Source organism: Hemibagrus wyckioides, linkage group LG21 (genome assembly GCF_019097595.1).
Source record: "Hemibagrus wyckioides isolate EC202008001 linkage group LG21, SWU_Hwy_1.0, whole genome shotgun sequence".
In the NCBI taxonomy this organism is placed as follows: domain Eukaryota; kingdom Metazoa; phylum Chordata; class Actinopteri; order Siluriformes; family Bagridae; genus Hemibagrus; species Hemibagrus wyckioides.
In genome coordinates this window covers 2,216,341-2,236,003 of record NC_080730.1, presented here as the reverse complement: position 1 = coordinate 2,236,003, position 19,663 = coordinate 2,216,341, and the positions used below count along the sequence as shown (strand labels likewise).

Here is a 19,663-nt window from a genome sequence, read left to right as displayed (position 1 = left end):
ACACACACTTACAGATGGTCAGATTCCCTGCAGCAGGGACATGTACAATGCAGATGTATTTGATAAACACGGTATATAAGTTATTGTTACACCTTTCTCACATGTTCTTGCAGGACAGCTCTGCTTGATTATGCAAAACATATTAAATATAACACATGTCATTTAAAAAGCTGCCTTAATTTTCAGGTATCTTCAGTGACATTTTGATTCCTCCTGCTACCACTAGATGGCAGATGTTTATTTTAGGATCAACCTTCAACCCTGCTGTGAAAGAAAGGATGCTTTAATGCAGGTTTTTTTTCACCTATTGTGTCCTGGCTCATGCACAGGATCCTAACATGCTAGCAGTCTTTACTACTTTAACTAGCATGCGCTGAAGCGATGAGCAGTTTAGGGTTTAGCACATTTTGGTCTTGCAGCGTTGTTGCAACCCAACTGTTAGCTCAGTGCGTGGGCGGATGTTGATGGCCTTCGGGTCAGCGGCTGGGTATGCTGTGTAGTCAGGGCATGTTTGTACAGCTGATAATACAGATGAATTCACTTGATTTCCGAGAACAGGCCACATTCAGATTATCACTCGTGTTAATTAGCCCACATTTGAAGTGAGTTTTTCATATTATAATTTTGCACGCATATTAAGTTAAGCTAGCTATCAAACTGCGGAGTATGAGATCAAGTTTAAGTTGCACAGCCACATTTTTTGAAGAATTCAGCGTGCGTCTTTGTTTTCGGTCGATTTTAAACCGGTCAGTGTCGGACTACGCAAACCTCTGCGGCGGAATCTTTCACTCGTGCATCCTCAAAGAGGTCCATTAACATTTTATAGAGCGCTTCCTAAGTTCTCTCTTCTCTGAGAAAGGCTGGATCTGCCTCGCTCGAATCTTCATCAGCAGCCCAAAAAAGAACACTAGACCCCTTGTTTTAGCGTGCTGGCCGTACTGACTACCACCATGGACAAATTATTAACTAGCCCCCTCACCACCCTCTCTCATTCGTTCTCCCGCTTTCTGCCTCTCTGATAATCTTCCTTGCCTCATATCACCATCTGTCTTCATCTGCACGCCTGTGTGATGTCGTCCAAACAGGGCAAAGTGTGTGCTCTGCAAACATGCAGCTCCGCAAGAATTTGCACTCTTAGCGGCAGAATTAAAAAGATTCCTCAATGCATTTCACTTAGCTAATAGATTGTGAGCTGTATCCGTCACCATAGGGCTCTTTATCAGCTTCCATGCACAGTGCGTGAGCGTGAAAGCGAGGTAAGGGAGTGTTAATGATGGTTGTATGTATTGGCTTAGCCTGCCTCATAAGGTTAAACACACGACACATCCTCACTTCCTGCTCACCCCCTTTATCTCCAGCTGCCCAACCTGTTCTTCTAGTTGACAAGGACTGTGTGTAACCATGGGTGTATGCAGTTCGCACGCACCCACACACTTTTAGTCTAGGAAATGTACTTCGTTCAGGAGTTGTTGTTTTTTTTTTCAATCAGACATCAAGTCGAGCTGTCATCCACTCCTAAAATATGACCTCTGTAATTTAACTGGTGCGGTAACACTGAGTGACAGAAGACTGCCGGAAGCGCTGGGAGGGGAACCAACAGGTAGAATAAAAAATTAACAAATACACAGAAACTCTGACCCCGTAGCATGTGTGTGTATATAATAAAAGTCAAACAGCTGGAACAAATTGTATTGAAACCACAGAGGCCAAATAGACAAATTGTATTTAAACCCTTGGGCCAAAGTTGCTGAACTGGGCCGGATGTTATCTCCATTTCTGCCATCTTGGATATTTGAGCTTAGTTTATACGTAGCTCATGAGCCCTTCACATGCAGCACTGCGGTCTCTTCCAGTTGCAAAAGTATTCACCCCCCTACTTTACCACAGTTGGAAGTGTTACACTGAAATGGACTTAATATTGGGATTAAACATCATGAATCAGTTCCCTGGTGGTTTAGAGGCTAAGGATTGCGAATGACTCTCACTGGTGGGGTTGCACAAGTCAGTGCACTCTCAATACTGGTCTCAAGCCTGGATAAAAAATGGGAGGAACTGTGTCAGGAAGGTCATCCGGCAAGATGTCATGAATCGACACAATACCATAACACTGATATATTACTGATGCTGAAATCAATCTAATTTGTAAAAATGACTCCCAACTAAAAGTAATAAAAGTTGTGATTGCGTAAGTAATCCCCCACCCCCCACCACAATTATTGTGAAACCCCTTAATTAAATCTGGTGCAACCAGTTGCCTTCAGAAGTCATACAATAAGTTGAATGGAGTCCAACTGTGAGCAATTAAGAGTGTCATGTGATCTCTTGTATAAATGAACATGTTCCTGGAAGGTCCCAGAGTGTGTTAGAGGAAATACCTATACAGAGAGCATCATAAACTCCTGCAGAAAGATCAGTCTCTTCCCAGAGGAGGCTATGAACCAAAAACAAAAAAGAAGAAGAAGGCTTTATTCACCACACATACATTACAGCACAGTGAAATTCTTTTCTTTGCAGCTAAGGAAGTTGGGGTCAGTGTGCAGAGGTAGTTATGATACAGCACCCCTGGAGCAGAAAGGGTTAAGAGCCTTGCTCAAGGGCCCAACAATGGCAGCTTGGTGATGCTGGGGCTTAAATTCCAACCTTCTCTTCAACAACCCAGATATTTAACCACTTGAGCAACAAATATTAGGAAGTCAGAAAAAGAAACCTGAAGGCCAAGCTTAACTCTGAAGAAGCTGATCCACATCTCAGAAACCCCCTAAAGCTCATTACTCTGAGAATACATCAAGCACGGTGGTGGTAGCATCATGCAGTTCATCAGCAGGGACCGAGAAACTGGTCAGCACCGAGGGCAGGACGGATGGAGCCAAATACTGAGAGGCCACACCCATTAGCACAGAAAAATGATTCAGAAAACACTGTATTGTGTTTCATTGATGCTTCCGTCTAAGGTGACAAAAAGATTCGAACCATGCCAACAAAATAAATAAATGCCACCCACACTGTATTTTCATATTAGTCATATTGCTTTATAAAATACAAAAAACAAACCAACATGAACAAAGGTGCAGATGCTGATAATTATAGCTGGAGGACTACTAATCAAAGCGCAGAGAGATTTGGAGCGGGATGCAAATTCGCCTAATTTATTATTTATTTATTTATTTATTTATTATTTTTTTGTCTAAGCAGCATTTGCTGTGTCCTGGGAATTTAACTGGAACTGCGGAGTCGTAAAAAGGGTGAAAGAACAATGAAACTGACACTGTGGGCTCGGGGCAGTGGTTTAGACCATGTCATTAACCTCAGCAGGTGGTCATTCCTGGAAATGTGTAACTTATAACACACACACACACACACACACACACACAGAGTCACTGAACACTCATATACACTGGATCATGTAGTCTATGGGTGAGCAGCTGGACAAACATCCATGAAGTGGGCGGCTGCTCACGAACAGTACCAAATTGTTGTCGCCATGGTGTGTGTGTGTGTGTGTGTGCATGCGTGTATATGTGTGTTTTGTGGAATTTTACCAGGTCAGGCTTATATAAGAGCATGAGTGGGCAGAGCAGCAAGGTCTCTGGCCAATATTCCCGAATTTCTGAGCAGAGAGTGCTAAAGGTTTACTCACTCTAAGAATAAAAGATCAATAAATTTCAAAAAAGACATTCAGAGTGTGATGTTGCATTGATTTTTCCTTTATTTCCCTTAAGCAAACAAAAGTAGTCAAATATTATTAATAGGCACATTTTGTTAATAACAGTTTGTTTAATTGACGTCTCCTTACTGACTGATACACACCGATCAGCCATAACATTATGACCACCTGCCTAATATTGTGTCGGTGCCCCTTTTTGCTGCCAAAACAGCCCAGACCCGTCGAGGCATGAACTCCACTAGATCCCTGAAGGTGTGCTGTGGTATCTGGAGATGCTCCAAGATGTCAGCAGCAGATCCTTTAAGTCCTCTAAGTTGTGAGGTGGGGCCTCCATGGATCAGACTTGTTTGTCCAGCACATCACACAGATTCTGGATTGGATTGAGATCTGGGGAATTTGGAGGTGGAGTCAACACCTCAAACTGGTCATCAAACCATTCCTGAACCATTTTTGTTTTGTGGCACGGCGCACTATCCTGCTGAAAGAGGCCACAGCCTTCGGGGAATACCATCAGTTTCCATGAAAGGGTGTACATGGTGTGGAACAGTGCTTAGGTAGGTTTCCCAGCAGAACATTGCCTAAAGCATGACCCTGCCTCCACCGGCTCGCCTTCTTCCCATAGTGCATCCTGGTGCCATGTGTTCCACAGGTAAGAAACGTGATGTAAAATAAACATGATTAATCAGACCAGGCCACCTTCTTCCATTGCTCCGTGGTCCAGTTCTGATGCTCATGTGCCCATTGTTGTCGATACTATGGCTTTCTACATTTTTATATTATATCCTGTAACTGAAACTTGGACAATACATCAAAAATCGTCCAAAATATTGAAAATGAATTTGATTAGCACATTTATTTACCAGTGAAGAAAGTTCTAAGTAGTTACTGCACAAGTATTCAACCCCCCCACTTGTTCTAGTGCAACCAGTTGCCCTCAGAAGTCATATAATAGTTGAATGGAATTGAAATGTGTGTAATTAAAGTGTCACGTGTCAGTGCAGTTTATACACCTGGTTCTGGAAGACCTGAAAACACACCTGTACACACACTTACCAAATCACTTCCAGGACACAGTTCTGCAAAAGGATTTAATCACGATTCAGGTATATATTTTTTTTAAAAACATTTAACATCCCACCGAACCTATTATTTAAATAAAAATACTAAGAGATAAAGCGGAACTCTCACCATGATGCTACCACCAGTATGCTTCACGGGATGATCGGCAAGAGATCGGCAAAAAAATTCGTTCTTAACAGATGAAAGAATTTGTTTCCAGATGTCAGGATTGTGTGAATTTTTCCATTTCCCATTGAAACACACTTTAGAATTAAAATCAGCACCTGTTTTGCTTCCTCTCTCTCTCTTTCTCTCTCTCTAGTCTAAGTCTAAGCCTGTTTATTTAACCTGTGGAATTGTTCTGAATGGATCCATTCAGGGTGGTAGAAGAAGAGGACGGAGTGATCCTGTGTCCAGGAGCAGGAGCTGGTCTTCACCTTGGTCTGTGTCAGCTCTCCAGGGCAGCAGGTCTGAATCTGTTTAAAGCTGGTATCACTTGTTACGTCCGTTCTGATTCTTAGCCTTCAGGTGGCCTCAAGGGGACAATGACTGTGCATGCAATTATCTCACTCCCAGGTGCAAGATTAGTCACGGGCCACGGCATGCAAATGCAAATTTTTACACTAAAGCACCATCCTCATCTAACTGCAGAATAAATACTGCAAGAACAATGGGCGTGATTCTGCAAAGCTGACTGAATGTCAGACAAAGCAGGAATTGTCATGATATCTCCCTGGGTGAGTTGGGCACGTCCAATGATTCAGATCTTTTTCTAGGCGTGGCTAATTAGCAGTCATATATATAAACCGGTAATTAGCGAGAAGGTTAGTATATTTTGATGAATATTATTAGCACAACTATTGATATTGAGCTAAAGGAAAGAAATAAGAGAAAAAAAGAGGTGGATTTTGCTAAGACACTGAGATGATTGCTTATGTAAGAGGAAGGCTGTCCTTCACCAGCTTGTAAAATGAAATAAGGATTACAACTAAGCGAAGTATGTTGCAAGATTTCGCAGTGGCGTCTCTCAGACGAAGCCAGATCTCCCTCATCTCGCTTCTCCAAACCCCTTTAATTAACTAAACAGTACTTGACCTACAGAGATTTCTTCTCTTTTCCGTTATTTTTGGTGTCACAGGCCCAGGGGCAGCTGTGTGGGCGAAGGAAGGAAGAGAGGAAGAGAAAGCAAAGATGAAAAGAAACATGAGAGCGGGTCAGGGGGAAAAGAATGACAGGAAGGGAAAGGTAAAGAAGCGACGCTGATGGATGACACATGAAGATCGGCTTTCAAAGTTGAAACGCAGATTTATTTATTGCACTCTGGTTTCTGGGTGAAATTTGCATTTGTCTTGTAAGCGCTTGCTTTTTCAACGATTTTATACACCTGCGATGGAAGGAAGATAATGATGCAATTTCCTGTAATGGATATGTTAATAGGCTTGCAAAACGAATCAGTCCTGCTCACTTCTGGCACGACAGGCGGCTCTTGCTGAAGCGTACCCTTTTTGGCTCTGTAGTGAAAGATGACTCAAGCTGCTTCTTTTGACACTCCAGGTTCTTTACGCTACAATGGCCATCTGACAGGAAATTCCACATTGCATGACTGTGCAGCTGAGGATGACAATAGCAGTCGGTGCCTCTGTCACGCTGTACAGCCATCCAGCTCTTGTAATGCTAGCGAGCTGTGATGTACATCAGGGATCCTGTATCAGGGAGTAAAAAAAAATTATTATGAAGTGATGAGTTTTTATATTGAACATCAGCAAAATTTCCAAAGAGATTTTTCTCTAATTTCGCCTCTGAGTTCCATTATTATGTAAAAAAACCCCCAAAAACAACCCCGATGCGGCGGCGCTTTACTCTTTTAGTCTGTCCAGGTCTCTGTACACTCTGCTGAATCAGATCAGAATCTCAAGCTTTCACGTTAAAACTGCCCTCACGCACGCCGCCATCGGACGCTGCTAAACTATCTGCTAAGTCAAATTTCTCATTAATATGAAATGTGGGAGTCGCAGTGAAAATGAAAAGTGAGTGAGAAATGAAGCTCCACCTCCTTTTGTCTTTAGCTGCCACTGAAACCTGATCGTTGTCACTCATCAGAGAGCGTTCAAAATGTTCCTGCTGTTGGACCAGCGTGGGATTGTGATGTCAGAGTGGCACACTGTGTTGTAGAAAGCCTTGCTACTAAAAAAATAAAATAAAAACTTTGAGGATGCCAAAAAGTGAGACTTTACTGAGAACCGACAGATCGCTGCAGACGATCTGACCAACACAGATAGGTATCAACTTCTTATACCTTTTTTTTCTTTAGGTCACGTTTTGACCTCTCACTATAATTATCCTTCCCACGTTTAACCAGGCTTCAGACTCCTGCAACCGGGCTTATTGCACACGATTTCCCATCTTCACAGTGGGCGTGGGAGCTAGGTCTACATGGTTATAAAACAAAGGTTGTGAGTTTGAATCCCAGGTCCACCAAGCTGCCACTGCTGGGCCCCTGAGCAAGGCCCTTAGCCCTCAGTTTAAAAAATGTAAAGTAAAAATGTAAGTCGCTCTGGATAAGGATCTGCTAAATGCTGTAAATGTAAATAACTTGAAACACTAATATCACATCAGGGGGTGAATGACCATCACTCAAACTGGACAGCACATTTACACCACATGGTGAGGATCAGGCAGCGGATCTAAAGTTCTTGAACAATAATAGGTTAGAAAATGTTCCATAACAGCTTAGAACTTCTGCACCACAAACAAGCAACACGATCACAAATAATTCAGAATAAATATATTTCTCAATGTCCAGCAAACACACACGTACAATCATCCCGGCCTAAACGCTTTTATTCTCCTTAATGTGTCTTATAAATAAATTAAATTCTATTCCAATAAAAAAATTCGATCATTATTCATTTCTCACTGTGGAAATATATTATTATACTATTATATTATATATACTATATTATATTATTATGTATTGTGACGGTCTTCAACACGCCTATCTTCAGTGAATGATTTACACTGGTCAGGGTTGCTATGGGATAAACTACTAAATAAATACTAACTAAGTAAGAAAAATCCACCACAGGGATAAAACTCAAAACTCAAAGAGTTTTATTCCTAGTCTTGATTTATTAAGAGAAACCCCGTGTTGGTTTACGATCTTCCCTTCAGCTGTCAGTAATGTAATCTGGGATGGCCCTCACCTGTCCTCACGCTGATCTACCTGTTTCAGTGTGAGTGAGAGTCACATGAGGCTCCGTAGAGGGTTGCGTGTGAAGAGCCAGGCTGGTTTGTAGCGGCGAAGCTAAAATAAGCAGGAGGATGTGGTTCAGGTGCGTCGCTCCGCTTACAAAACACCTGCATCTGGGTTAATCACACTTCTACCTGCACCCAGCCTACTGCACTCAGGTCACACACACACACACACACACACACACAAAGACAGGGCGTGCTTTTTTTTCTCGGTGGTGGAAAGAAGAGAAGGAGAGAAGGGTATAAAGTGTACTAATACCTAGTTTCATTTGTGTTGAACCCAATCAGGAAGGTCTCATTAAAAAGATTACTTTCACGCTCTCTAGTCAGCTTTGCCAAGTCAGGCAATAATACACACGCAGGTGCAAACGTCCAGGATCAATCCTTTGACACCGAGCAGCAAAATTACTGGTTTTCAGAAGAGCGTGGAGCAAAGAAATGTAGGGAGGAAGGAAAGGAGGGCGGGAAAAGAGGGAGGGACGGTGAGAGGAGAAAGAAAGGAAGACAAAACACTTCAGGAAATAGGAAGAAACGGGTCAGTGATCAGTGTTTCAAAAGTAATTACACAGAACCGACAGACTACACAGAGAAGCCTGACACCAATCTCCTAGATTTTTAAACCACGTTCTTGCATTTTAGCTTCCTTAAAAATTATAAAATTGTATTTCAGACACGCAGTCAATTGAATCAGTGACGGAAATTGAAGTCGTCACACCTTTATTTTATTTTATATCTCCCAAAGACTAGCCGTTGTGTTTTCTTATGCTTACTGACACACATCTAAAAACAACCATTTATTTTTATTTTCAGTAAAGAACACGCCGCTGTGTTGTGACACTCTGTGGAGATACGTGACACGGCCTGCAGGGGAGTCTTTTGTGATTAGACGATTATGTAATCTTATTTCATCATTGCATTTTCAATATTTGCTCCTTTCTTAGTCACCTCTGTGTCAGCTGCTGCTGTCCTGCCTCCCACTTCCTGTTCTGCGTCTCAGTCTGTGGAGGGAGGATCGGGAGAGAGACAATAACGAGAAAATCTCACCAGGAAATACACCACAAAGCATGTCATGGTGCTTCACACCTCATCCAGAAGACTTTCATTATGTTCATAACAATAAACCTTAAACAATAATGAGAGAGAGAGAGAGAGAGAGAGAGAGAGAGCATGTGTTAACCTTAGTGATTTTAGCCAATCAGAGGTGTTGCTGAAGTTATGTGATCATGTTAGTGCACTCCTCTGAGTGTGTTGAGGATAAAGTATGAAAGATTCTGTAGATTCTTGTGTCTCAGGTGAAGAAAAAATCCTACTCAAGCAGCTTCTGGGTAAAAAACACACAAAGAGATGATATAACTCAGATGCATGCATGCATTTACACCAGGCAGACATGCAGACAGACTGAGAGGCAGGCAGACAGACGGACAGAGAGGCAAACATGCAGACAGACAGAGAGGGAGACAGGCAGACAGACGGACAGAAAGGCAGACATGCAGACAGACAGAGAGAAAGAGGCAGACAGAGAGACAGACAGACAGAGAGGCAGACATGCAGACACAGAGAGAGAGAGACAGACAGGCAGGCAGACAGAAAATAAGGCAGACAGAGAGACATACAGACAAAGAGAAAGAGACAGGCAGACAGGGAGACATACAGACATGCAGACAGAGAGACAGACAGGCAGACAGACAGAGAGAAAGAGACAGGCAGGCAAACAGACATGCAGACAGAAAGAGAGAGAGAGACAGACAGGTAGGCAGACAGAAAAAGAGGCAGACAAAGAGACAGACAGGCAGAGAGACAGACAGGCAGACAGCGAGAGAGAGACAGACATGCAGACAGTGAGAGTCAGACAGGCAGGCAGACAGAAAGACAGAGAGAAAGAGACAGGCAGACAGAGAGACATACAGACATGCAGACAGAGAGACAGACATGCAGACAGACAGACAGACAGAGAGAGAGAGAGAGAGAGAGAGAGAGACAGACAGACATGCAGACAGAGAGAGTCAGACAGGCAGGCAGACAGAAAGACAGAGAGAAAGAGACAGGCAGGCAGACAGACAGAGAGGCAGACAGAGAAACATACAGACATGCAGACAGAGCGACAGACAGGCAGACAGACAGACAGAGAGACATACAGACAGACAGAGAGAGAGAGACAGACAGGCAGGTAGACAGAAAGAGAGGCAGACAGAGAGACATACAGACAGAGGGACATACAGACTGAGAGAAAGAGACAGGCAGACAGAGAGACAGACATGCAGACAGACAGAGCGACATGCAGACAGAGGGACATAGAGACAGAGAGAAAGAGACAGGCACACAGACATGCAGACAGACAGACAGAGAGACATGCAGACTGACAGAGCGGCAGACAGGTAGACAGACAGACAGAGAGACAGATAGACAGGCAGCGAATCTTTCAGAACAGACTCTGTGTATTTGGCTGCACGAGTAGCCGAGGCGTTGCTGTATGTTTGATTTTACGTCTCTGCACATCGATGCTCTTCACCCCGTCTCTCCTGATGATGGTGGAAAAATTCTCAGAATAACCACTTTGTCCTCAATTGTCCTCATCCCCCTCGTCCTCGTCCCCCTCATCCCCGAGCTGTTAGCAGGCCGGCGGTTTTACCCGTCATGTTCTGACGTTCTCCAGCGCCGGCATGCACAGCCATGACTCACAGCTTCTCTCTGCACCCTGAAGCCCACGACCAGCGTTTTCACAAACAACCCTCTGGCACCCGATTGGTCCATTTCACAGGGCTACTCTTACAGGGGTGGTCTTTCCCAGCAGCCATTATTTGTGTATCCTCCGAGTATTGGGGTATTTATATATTAGACAATGGCTTAAGCTGAGATTATGGTGCAGATTAGGCCGTTGACAGCCGGATTAGCGAGATTAAAAGGATCGAGCGTGATGTTGTGGGAATGCACAGACAAGCATTTGGTTGCTAAGAAGAAAACAACACTCCCTTATCTGTCCTTTTATCTGCCTTTTTTTCCCCTCCGTCCGTGTCACTGTTCCTCCGGATTGATTTGTAGGTCACTATGTTAGCAAAGTTACGTTAGCGCTAACTTTTTCATTACAAAAATAATAATAAAATTTTTTCACCTGAATAACTCAGAACAGATTCTAAAAAGTAGATAAGAAGCTAAAAAAAAGGAGCATCTCGGTTGATATATGTGTGTGTCGGGGGGGCATGTGGTTGCCCCCCCCCCTTAAAAAAAGTAAATAAATAAATAAATAAATAAAAATAAATAAATAGCTGAAAGTTCTCCTTTCAAGGTGAATGTGAATGAGGTGAAGGTTAAGGTTTAGGTGTAGGTGCAGCTAAGCGTTAGCGATTATGTCAATGGTGGAAAGTCCTTATAAGGATAGTAAGACAAACTGTGTGTGTGTGTGTGTGTGTGTGAGGATGGGTGTAAAGCTAGTGCTTGACTCCACAGGAATGTGGCTGCTGACTCAGTTTGTCTGTCAATGTGTGTGTGTGTGTGTGTATGTGTGGCAGTGGCCTCATTCAAACACACACACACCAAACACACACACACCAAACACACACACACAGTGACATGGTCTCGCCTTTCTTCCTTCCTTTCGTTCTCTCCGGATCCTCGCCCGTTTGCTCATGTCAGATTTCCGGTAACTCTTGTGGAATTCCCGAGGCCGAAGTCGCCGGATCCCTCGGCTCTACCTGGTGTTTTATGTTTGCTGCACCTTGGATTTCCGTCCCACTCGCAGCGTATGACTCAGAGAGCGCGTGGTATTCGAGGTCTGACTGCCTCACGCAGCACTCCCGCCTCGCTGTGTTTATCTTAAAGCCATCTGACTTCTTCGCACTCAAAAATTTTTTTTGATAACAGGCGGTGACGTGAGGATTACCCGGACTCGCCCGCCACTTTGTCCTGTCACAAAAACCTCCTCTTTACTCCGGCATCTCCTCACCTCCCAGCCTCTGGAACATCACTCATTATCCTCCAGAAACCTGCTCCTACCAGCACCAGGAATCTGAACCTCATCATTCCTCGGTCTCTTGAGCCTCTGGGTGACGTCATGTGATGTCACGTTTCTGTACTGTCCAGCAGTTTCATAGCCTGACCTAATTACGTTATTATAATTGAGATTATGCCCCTGGGCCACTTCATTTCATTTCTGCTTTGCTTCTTTTGTTCACTAAATTTCAAAACCATCCTACTTTCCCTCCATTACTTTCTGCATCAGGTCAAATCCAAAACACTGAAGTGGCTCAAACCTCCGAATCTGACTCGCTCAAACCTCTGAATCCGACTCACTCAATCATCCAAATCTGACTCACTCAAACATCTGAATTCAACTCGCTGAAACTTCTGAATCTGACTCGCTCAATCATCCAAATCTGACTCACTCAAAGCTCAGAACCGACTCGCTTAAACTTCTGAATCAGACTCACTCAAACTTCTGAATCCGACTCACTAAAATTTCTGAATCCGACTCGCTCAATCATCTGAATCCGACTCACTCAATCTTCCATATCCGACCGCTCAAACATCCATATCCGTCTCGCTCAAACCTCAGAATCCTACTTGCTCAAACCTCAGAATTCGACTCACTCAAACCTCAGAATCCTACTTGCTCAAACCTCAGAATCCGACTCACTCAAACCTCAGAATCCGACTCGCTCAAACCTCAGAATCCGACTCACTCAAACCTCAGAATCCGACTCGCTCAAACCTCAGAATCCAATTTGCTCAAATTTCTGAACCCGACTCGCTCAAACTTCTGAATCCAACTCACTCAAACTTCTAAATCTAACTCACTCAAACCTCAGAATCCGACTCGCTCAAACTTCTCAATCCGACTCGCTCAAACCTCAGTATCCAATTTGCTCAAATTTGTGAACCCGACTCGCTCCAACTTCTGAATCCGACTCGCTCAATCATCCGACTCGCTGACACTTCTGAATCCGACTTGCTCAATCATCCAAATTCAACTCGCTCAAACTTCTGAATCCGACTCGATCAATCATCAGAATCCAAGGTAGTGCAGAGAACATTTTTACAGATGTTTTTTTCTTTACAGATGTTTGTAGAAATGTGTTTGAAATATTCGAAGAGAAGAATAAAGACTGCTTTATTTCCAGGGGTACAGAAGATCTCAGCCTTACCTGATAACCGGCAGAGCTGATTATTGTGACAGAGCTGATCACTGGCAGAGCTGATTACCAGAAGAGCTGATCAACAGCAGAGTTGATCACCCGCAGAGCTAATCACCAGAAGCGCTAAGCACCAGCAGAGTTGATCACAACAACAGAGCTGATCACAACAACAGAGCTGATCACAACAACAGAGCTGATCACAACAGAGCTGATCACAACAACAGAGCTGATCACAACAACAGAGCTGATCACAACAGAGCTGATCACAACAACAGAGCTGATCACAACAACAGAGCTGATCACAACAGAGCTGATCACAACAACAGAGCTGATCACAACAACAGAGCTGATCACAACAGAGCTGATCACAACAGAGCTGATCACAACAACAGAGCTGATCACAACAGAGCTGATCACAACAGAGCTGATCACAACAACAGAGCTGATCACAACAACAGAGCTGATCACAACAGAGCTGATCACAACAACAGAGCTGATCAATGGCAGAGCTGATCACTGGTCGAGGATCTGAACCTCAAGAGCTTTTACACTTCTGGAATAAAAGAAGACTTTACTTTTCCTGCAGTTAGCGGAGCTTGGTTTAATTTCAGAATAACATACACTGGAAAATATATTTCTCTTCATATCAAAAATAAACTACAGTTTAAATATTTAAATCAAATACTTACCTTGTTTTTGAGTTAGAATTTTGTAAAATAATTATTTATTATTATTATTATTATTATTATTTTGTCAAATAATTTAATGTTTATTATTATTATTATTATTATTATTATTATTATTATTATTATTATTATTATTGTTGTTGTTATTGTTATTAATAATAATAAAATACAGTTAGTTAGAATTAACATATTAAGAATAATCTTATACGTCTTAGGTTTTTAATAATTGTTCCAAATCATAAAACTTATTGCCAATATTTACTTTTTTCCCAACAGAGTTTTCTGACAACTACGATGAATAAAGAGGTCTTCCTGTTGGAGATGTCTGGTGTCGCTGCAGCTCTGCTGATTAAGTGGACAGGTCTGTAAACTGGAGCGAGGAGCCGGATCAGTGTGTCTCTGCTCTGTGAATGTGGAAGATACAGAACGTCATGCAGCTGAAAGGAAATGGGTGTAACATCACGATCATTTACTACTTAAATATAATTAGCCCCGATGTTGATCTGAAGTTTTACACACTCCTCCTGTAGGCACTTTAACTCTGACAGATTTTTTCTTTTTTCTTCGAACCTCTCGTCCAGTTTGGCAGGTGCTCTTATAAAACCACTCTATAAGGCATGAAATATGGAGGAACGCCCATTAATCATGAGTTATGACAGAGTGCTGTACTGCTGTCTGCTATGTGCGTGCCTCTGTGTGTGTGTGTGTGTGTGATGCATTGCTCTGTTACTGCTTTGCTGCTCTTCAGGAATGCGGTTCACTGCAGGAGCACTGCGCAGAAAAACAGACGTCCACACACACACACAGCCACTGGCTGACACATGTCACATGTAAAACACGTCTCTCTCTCTCTCTCTCTCACACACACACACACACACACACATATTTACATGCACACACACACATTTACATGCACACACAAACACACACACACGTTTACATGCACACACACACACATCTACATGCACGCACACAAACACCATTACAGATAAATATTAGCTTCGTTATTTTCATCCAGCACTGCAGGAGCCTTGACTACTGACACTTTAAAGCAGCTCTAAGCAACTTTTTTTTGCTAGCCAAACACCTGCACACGCACGCCGAACAGTGCACAGTGCGGAGATAAGAAAAGACGCGCTTAGCCCTTTGTTTCACAGTTACACGGTTTCCTTAGCAACGCCTCAACTGATTGAATCATTAGATTTGTAAACACAGTGAGTTAGAGGTTAGAGTGACGATAAGCACAAATTATAGCTGGTTGCTACGTTCATTCTCTGGGGGCCAACTAACTAGCTAGCAAGCTGGCCTGCCAACATGCTAAGGCACTTGTAACGAACATTAAACTAGCGTGGTAGCTTGCTAGAAGGAAATGTAGCTATAGCTTAGCGATGGCATAATGGAACTGGAACATATGGTTGCATTTCCGCCATCGCGTCTCCATCACGCCTGAGCTTCACTTCCTGTTTCCTTATTGATGACTTTTTTGAGGAGAATTTGGTCACTTGGAACACGGAATTTTACATATGTAGTATTAGTAACTACTATCAATATTATTTATTTATTTATGCATGGATTAATTAACTAACTAACTAATTAATTAATTAATTAATTAATTAATTAATTAATTAATTAATTAATTAATTAATTAATTAATCTATCTATCTATCTATCTTTCTATCTATCTATCTATCTATCTATCTATGTATTTATTTATGGATTTATTTATCTAACTATCAATCAATCTATCTATTTATTTATTTAATTATTTGTTTGCTTGCTTGTGTATTTCATTTGTATTAATTGTGTGGTTTTGTTGTGTTACTCACCCTGATAATTTGATTTGTGGTTCAGACTCGCGGCTTGCGCCATGCTACACTGGTGGCTACAAGATTCCATTACTCGCTAGCTACGATACGAATTTATATTTATAAACCAAACCGAACGTTTCAGACCAAACACGTCGTAGCTGATAAACTGTCTGTGTAACAAGAGAAAAAATGACATTTTATTCATTTAATTCTTTTTAATTTTCTCTCAGATTTTCTTTTTTCCCAGCAGTTTTTTTCCAGGCTGATTACAGGAAGCCGGACGCAGATTCGGAGGCTGGCCTTTCTCTCGATTCATCTGCGTAATCGATAGCCATCAAGAAGCCGAGTCAGATAAGCTGATAAGTCCTTTCGTAAATATTGCATACTGACGCTTTAATATTCGGAATCTGAGGTTTTTAATGAAATTTTCGCTTTCGTTTGCTTTAAAAAGTTTACCTTTGCTTTAAGAGAGATAAGGTAGGACACAGGAAGGGCATGTCTCCGATGTCTTTCATCAGAACCTTGCAGTCACACATTTTTTCTGCTTTCATAAAGCCTGACTTTCCAGTTTGACCCATTTCTTTCTTCCTTTCTTTTTTTCTTGTTCTTCTTCTCCTTTTTTGGAACACATGTAGTGCTCACATTAAAGGCTTTTAGGGCTTTACGAATGACCGCAATTACAAAATCCCAGTCAGAGAAGGTGTGTGAAGAGAATGTGCACCCCCCCAACCCCATCACCCCACCCAATACCCCCCATATATACCACTCCCCCCCCTCCCTAATCACACGTGCACCAGCAGACAATAGAGCTCATTATGACTGTGACATACACACACACACACACGAGTCGGAGGTTCGCACAATGCCAACGTGTTGCACAATAACTTGGCCTTGTTGCTGTTGTGTACTTGTCGTGAGTAGGTGCTCAGAGAGCGCATGAATATCAGCAGGCCGAGATTTCTGCACCATCCCGAGACCTCCGTGTCTGTTTTTACCCTCTATAAACCTCGGCTTAACCTTTAATCCCTTTAAAAAATGAGGGATTTTTAAAATGTATATTTTTGTGCAAAAAAATCTATTGCTGTATCAGATTTACTTATTTATTCATTTATAATTCACGAAAAAACTCATAATTATGCAAAACGTTTGCATGTATTTGCATGTGCATTTGTGCAATCCTGATGCTTTTATAACATCAGAAATAAAATGCTGAACTTTTGATCACGTTTAAAGCGTGCATGAGCGACGTTTAGTCGTGAGTTCAAGCTGATATTCGCCCTGATGGAAGGAAGTGAAATATTATCACCTCATGTATTTCGGTGGTGTCATCAAAATGCTCGCAAATCTCAGCCAATATTTTCCTGTCTTTCTTTCTTTTTTTGGCTAAATCCGATTCTTTGTGGCCGTAATGCACACGAGTATATAAACACTGAACCTACTGTGTAAACCATTTTTTGCAAGACTGGTGTCAAACCTCACCCACGGTGACAGGAGAAAGGACACTGACACATCCCACAGATCTGGTTCTGCAAGTCAGAGAGGACAAACCTTCATGATGGCTGTCAGCGTCGGAGGCTCTGGCACGCTGCTGCACCTCTGCAGATTTATTCCTGTCTGTATTAAAAAAAAAAAAATACAACATGCATACAATTGCATCTCCTTTCTGTTAGCTAACTGGAGCAAATTTATTTGCACGTGGAGCAAAAATTACTTTCCTTTTTCTGTCTTTTTGCTCAGACGATCTGGTGCCGTTTTGCCGTAAAACGTTAAGGCGGACATTAAAATCAGCAGACTGACCGCTACCAGTTGGCGTCACGTGTAATAAAATAATACGAAAGCCGCTTCTCTCTTCTCGGTCACTTTTCTACAATGAAACATTTACGTTTGCTAGCTAATGCTGATTCATTGCACAGACTCTGACCCCTGTCTCAGGTTACCGTGGCAAAGCTGTAAGGAAAAATGTAATAAGGAATATTTCGGTTGATTTATTTGCACACACATGCTGGAATTTAAAGTAAGAGAGAGGAAACCAAAAGCGGACAGGTTCTGTAACAGCATGCGGTGCGAGAGTGTGAGACGGATCGGTGTGTGCTGCTCGTCTTTCTGTGTGCGCCGCTCCTGCTGCCGATGGACGACTCGGTCACAATGGCAACAGGTAAAACAAACAGCGCGTGGGCTTTTCTTTTCTGAAACAGTAGAAGCACCGCTGCCTTTCAGAATGCCGCATAGTCGACTCTGTTGTCGTCGTCGCCGTCGGAGGAGGAGGAGGAGGAGGAGGGGGAGGAGCTCGCAGAAGAACAGTCAGAGTTCTCCTAAACAAATCCACTAATCTTCCTGGAGCATGCGGCGGCGATGGCCTGCTGTTGAACTGCTGTTTATATTCCAAACAAAAGACTCTTTATTGTAAATAGAGCATAGATTGTCACATTATTTAAATATTTATCTGAAGCTTAGCAGACATGCAAGTCTAATTTCCTGTATCTCCACAGCACAGCAAGGCCTTATGGGTATCTTAACCCCGGCTAGAGGAACGTTTCACATGTGTAACGCAGAACGTCGGTTTTCCCGGGGGTTATAAAACTCTAAAGCTTTTACAGAGTAAACTCACCATCGCGGTGATGCAGTGAAACGATGCCATGTTAGAATGTTACGGCTAGTTGCTTAGCAACAGACATCCACTCAGAAAATGTACAGCGCTTCAGCCTCGTATCAGGTGACGTAGCCGAACAACACTGAACGAAAACGGCTCGGTAGATAGAGTCATGCGGCAAAATGCCGAACATCGAAGGAGAAGACGGAAATCTCACAGCTTTCAGCACCGAAACTGAAGACTCCTTACGTGAAAGGATTCCTTACAGAAACACATGAAACACCTGGAACACACGTTTAAACACATATCTGTTCATTATCAGCAGAGCTAACCTCGTCCACGTCCTTGTGAATGATTGTGGGTATGGGGACGGTAACGTATCAGAACACGTAATACACGTAAACCTGCCCTGCTGTCAGAGTTGCTGTTGTGGAAAATTCCGACCAGTCAGAATCCAGGCCGTGTAACGAGCGAATCATTCCGTATTGTGACTAATCACATAACTTTGAAGCAAAAATCAAATCATGATGTTGGAGGGCGAGTGTATAACGCGTCGCTGTGCCCAAGCTCGAGTGTGTGGGTTTTATTCTCAACAAACTCAAATGTTTTGTTTCTCCGCTCGAGACACCAGCCGGCCGCCTTCCGAGACCACCGGGTCTGACACACACACACACACACACACCACACCTCCCGCTCACAACCGGCTCTCAGATGTATAGAGGGGAATAAATCCGTCTGGATTATGGAGAATCAATGGCTCTTATTCATGCTGGAGCTCTGTTATCCGTCCATTAGCTCCATCGAGACCTCACAGCCTGACAGATGTCTTTCCTTTGGGCAAACTGGGAGAAAAAAAAAAGTGTGTGTGTAGTGTATGTGGTGTCAGAACCGCAGTGTTTTCCCTCATGCGGTCCTGATCTCTGTGTTTACGCTCGAGTCGTTTGGATCAGAACGCTTAAGGAGAAATTCGAACCATGTTCTGATGTACAGATGTTTATCATATCACATTCTCTCCAAATATCAGACTGTGTATCTGAAGTGAAAAACTTAGAGCCGGTAAGGACAGGAGACAGATCTAAAGGTTCAAACACACACACACACACACAATAACATCTCTTTAATTTGTAAACTGATAAAACATGTTCTTCTGGAGAAATGAGGTTCAATGAAGAACCCTGCAACAGTTTCCCTCTCCTCTAGAGATCCCTGCAGAACCCTATTAGAAAGCTGAAGCAAAAAAAAAACGCTTAATTATCCAGCAGCTCTCTAAAGAACCCTTGAACTAAGTAATAAATGTTAATCTAATTTAAGTTGTCTTTATCTGTCACATTACTGCCCAGTGAAATTCTTTCTTCACATATCCCACCCTTGGAGGGTTGTGGTCAGGGTGTAGAGCAGGGTGGGTTAAGGGCCTTGCTCAAGCACCCAATGGTGGCAGCTTAGCAGTGCTGGGGCTTGAACTCCAATCTTCTGGT

The 19,663-nt window shown here is 42.8% G+C and overlaps 1 protein-coding gene across 5 annotated transcripts; it reads right to left on the bottom strand.

Annotated features, from left to right (window-relative positions):
- Positions 1 to 3,708: 3,708 nt before the first annotated feature.
- LOC131342242 (keratin-associated protein 10-6-like) lies at positions 3,709 to 13,543 on the bottom strand. 5 transcript variants are annotated; one of them, XM_058372946.1, is made up of 5 exons: positions 8,921 to 13,543; positions 8,235 to 8,383; positions 7,927 to 8,121; positions 4,853 to 6,426; positions 3,709 to 4,740 (listed from the first exon to the last, which is right to left on the bottom strand). In XM_058372946.1, exon 1 carries the CDS (start codon positions 10,266 to 10,268, stop codon positions 9,348 to 9,350), a length of 921 nt encoding a protein of 306 aa, XP_058228929.1. In that variant the 5' UTR covers positions 10,269 to 13,543; the 3' UTR covers positions 3,709 to 4,740; positions 4,853 to 6,426; positions 7,927 to 8,121; positions 8,235 to 8,383; positions 8,921 to 9,347. The 5 variants fall into 5 exon arrangements, with proteins under 5 accessions (XP_058228929.1, XP_058228925.1, XP_058228927.1 ...); XM_058372942.1 differs by having other exon boundaries at positions 3,709 to 6,426; XM_058372944.1 differs by lacking the exon at positions 7,927 to 8,121 and having other exon boundaries at positions 3,709 to 6,426.
- Between the last annotated feature and the right edge of the window lie 6,120 nt (positions 13,544 to 19,663).

Bases quoted from the DNA above. Each gene is read 5' to 3' on its own strand.
- LOC131342242 (XM_058372942.1), bottom strand. From the start codon at position 10,268: ATGTCCCTCTGTCTGCATGTCGCTCTGTCTGTCTGCATGTCTGTCTCT.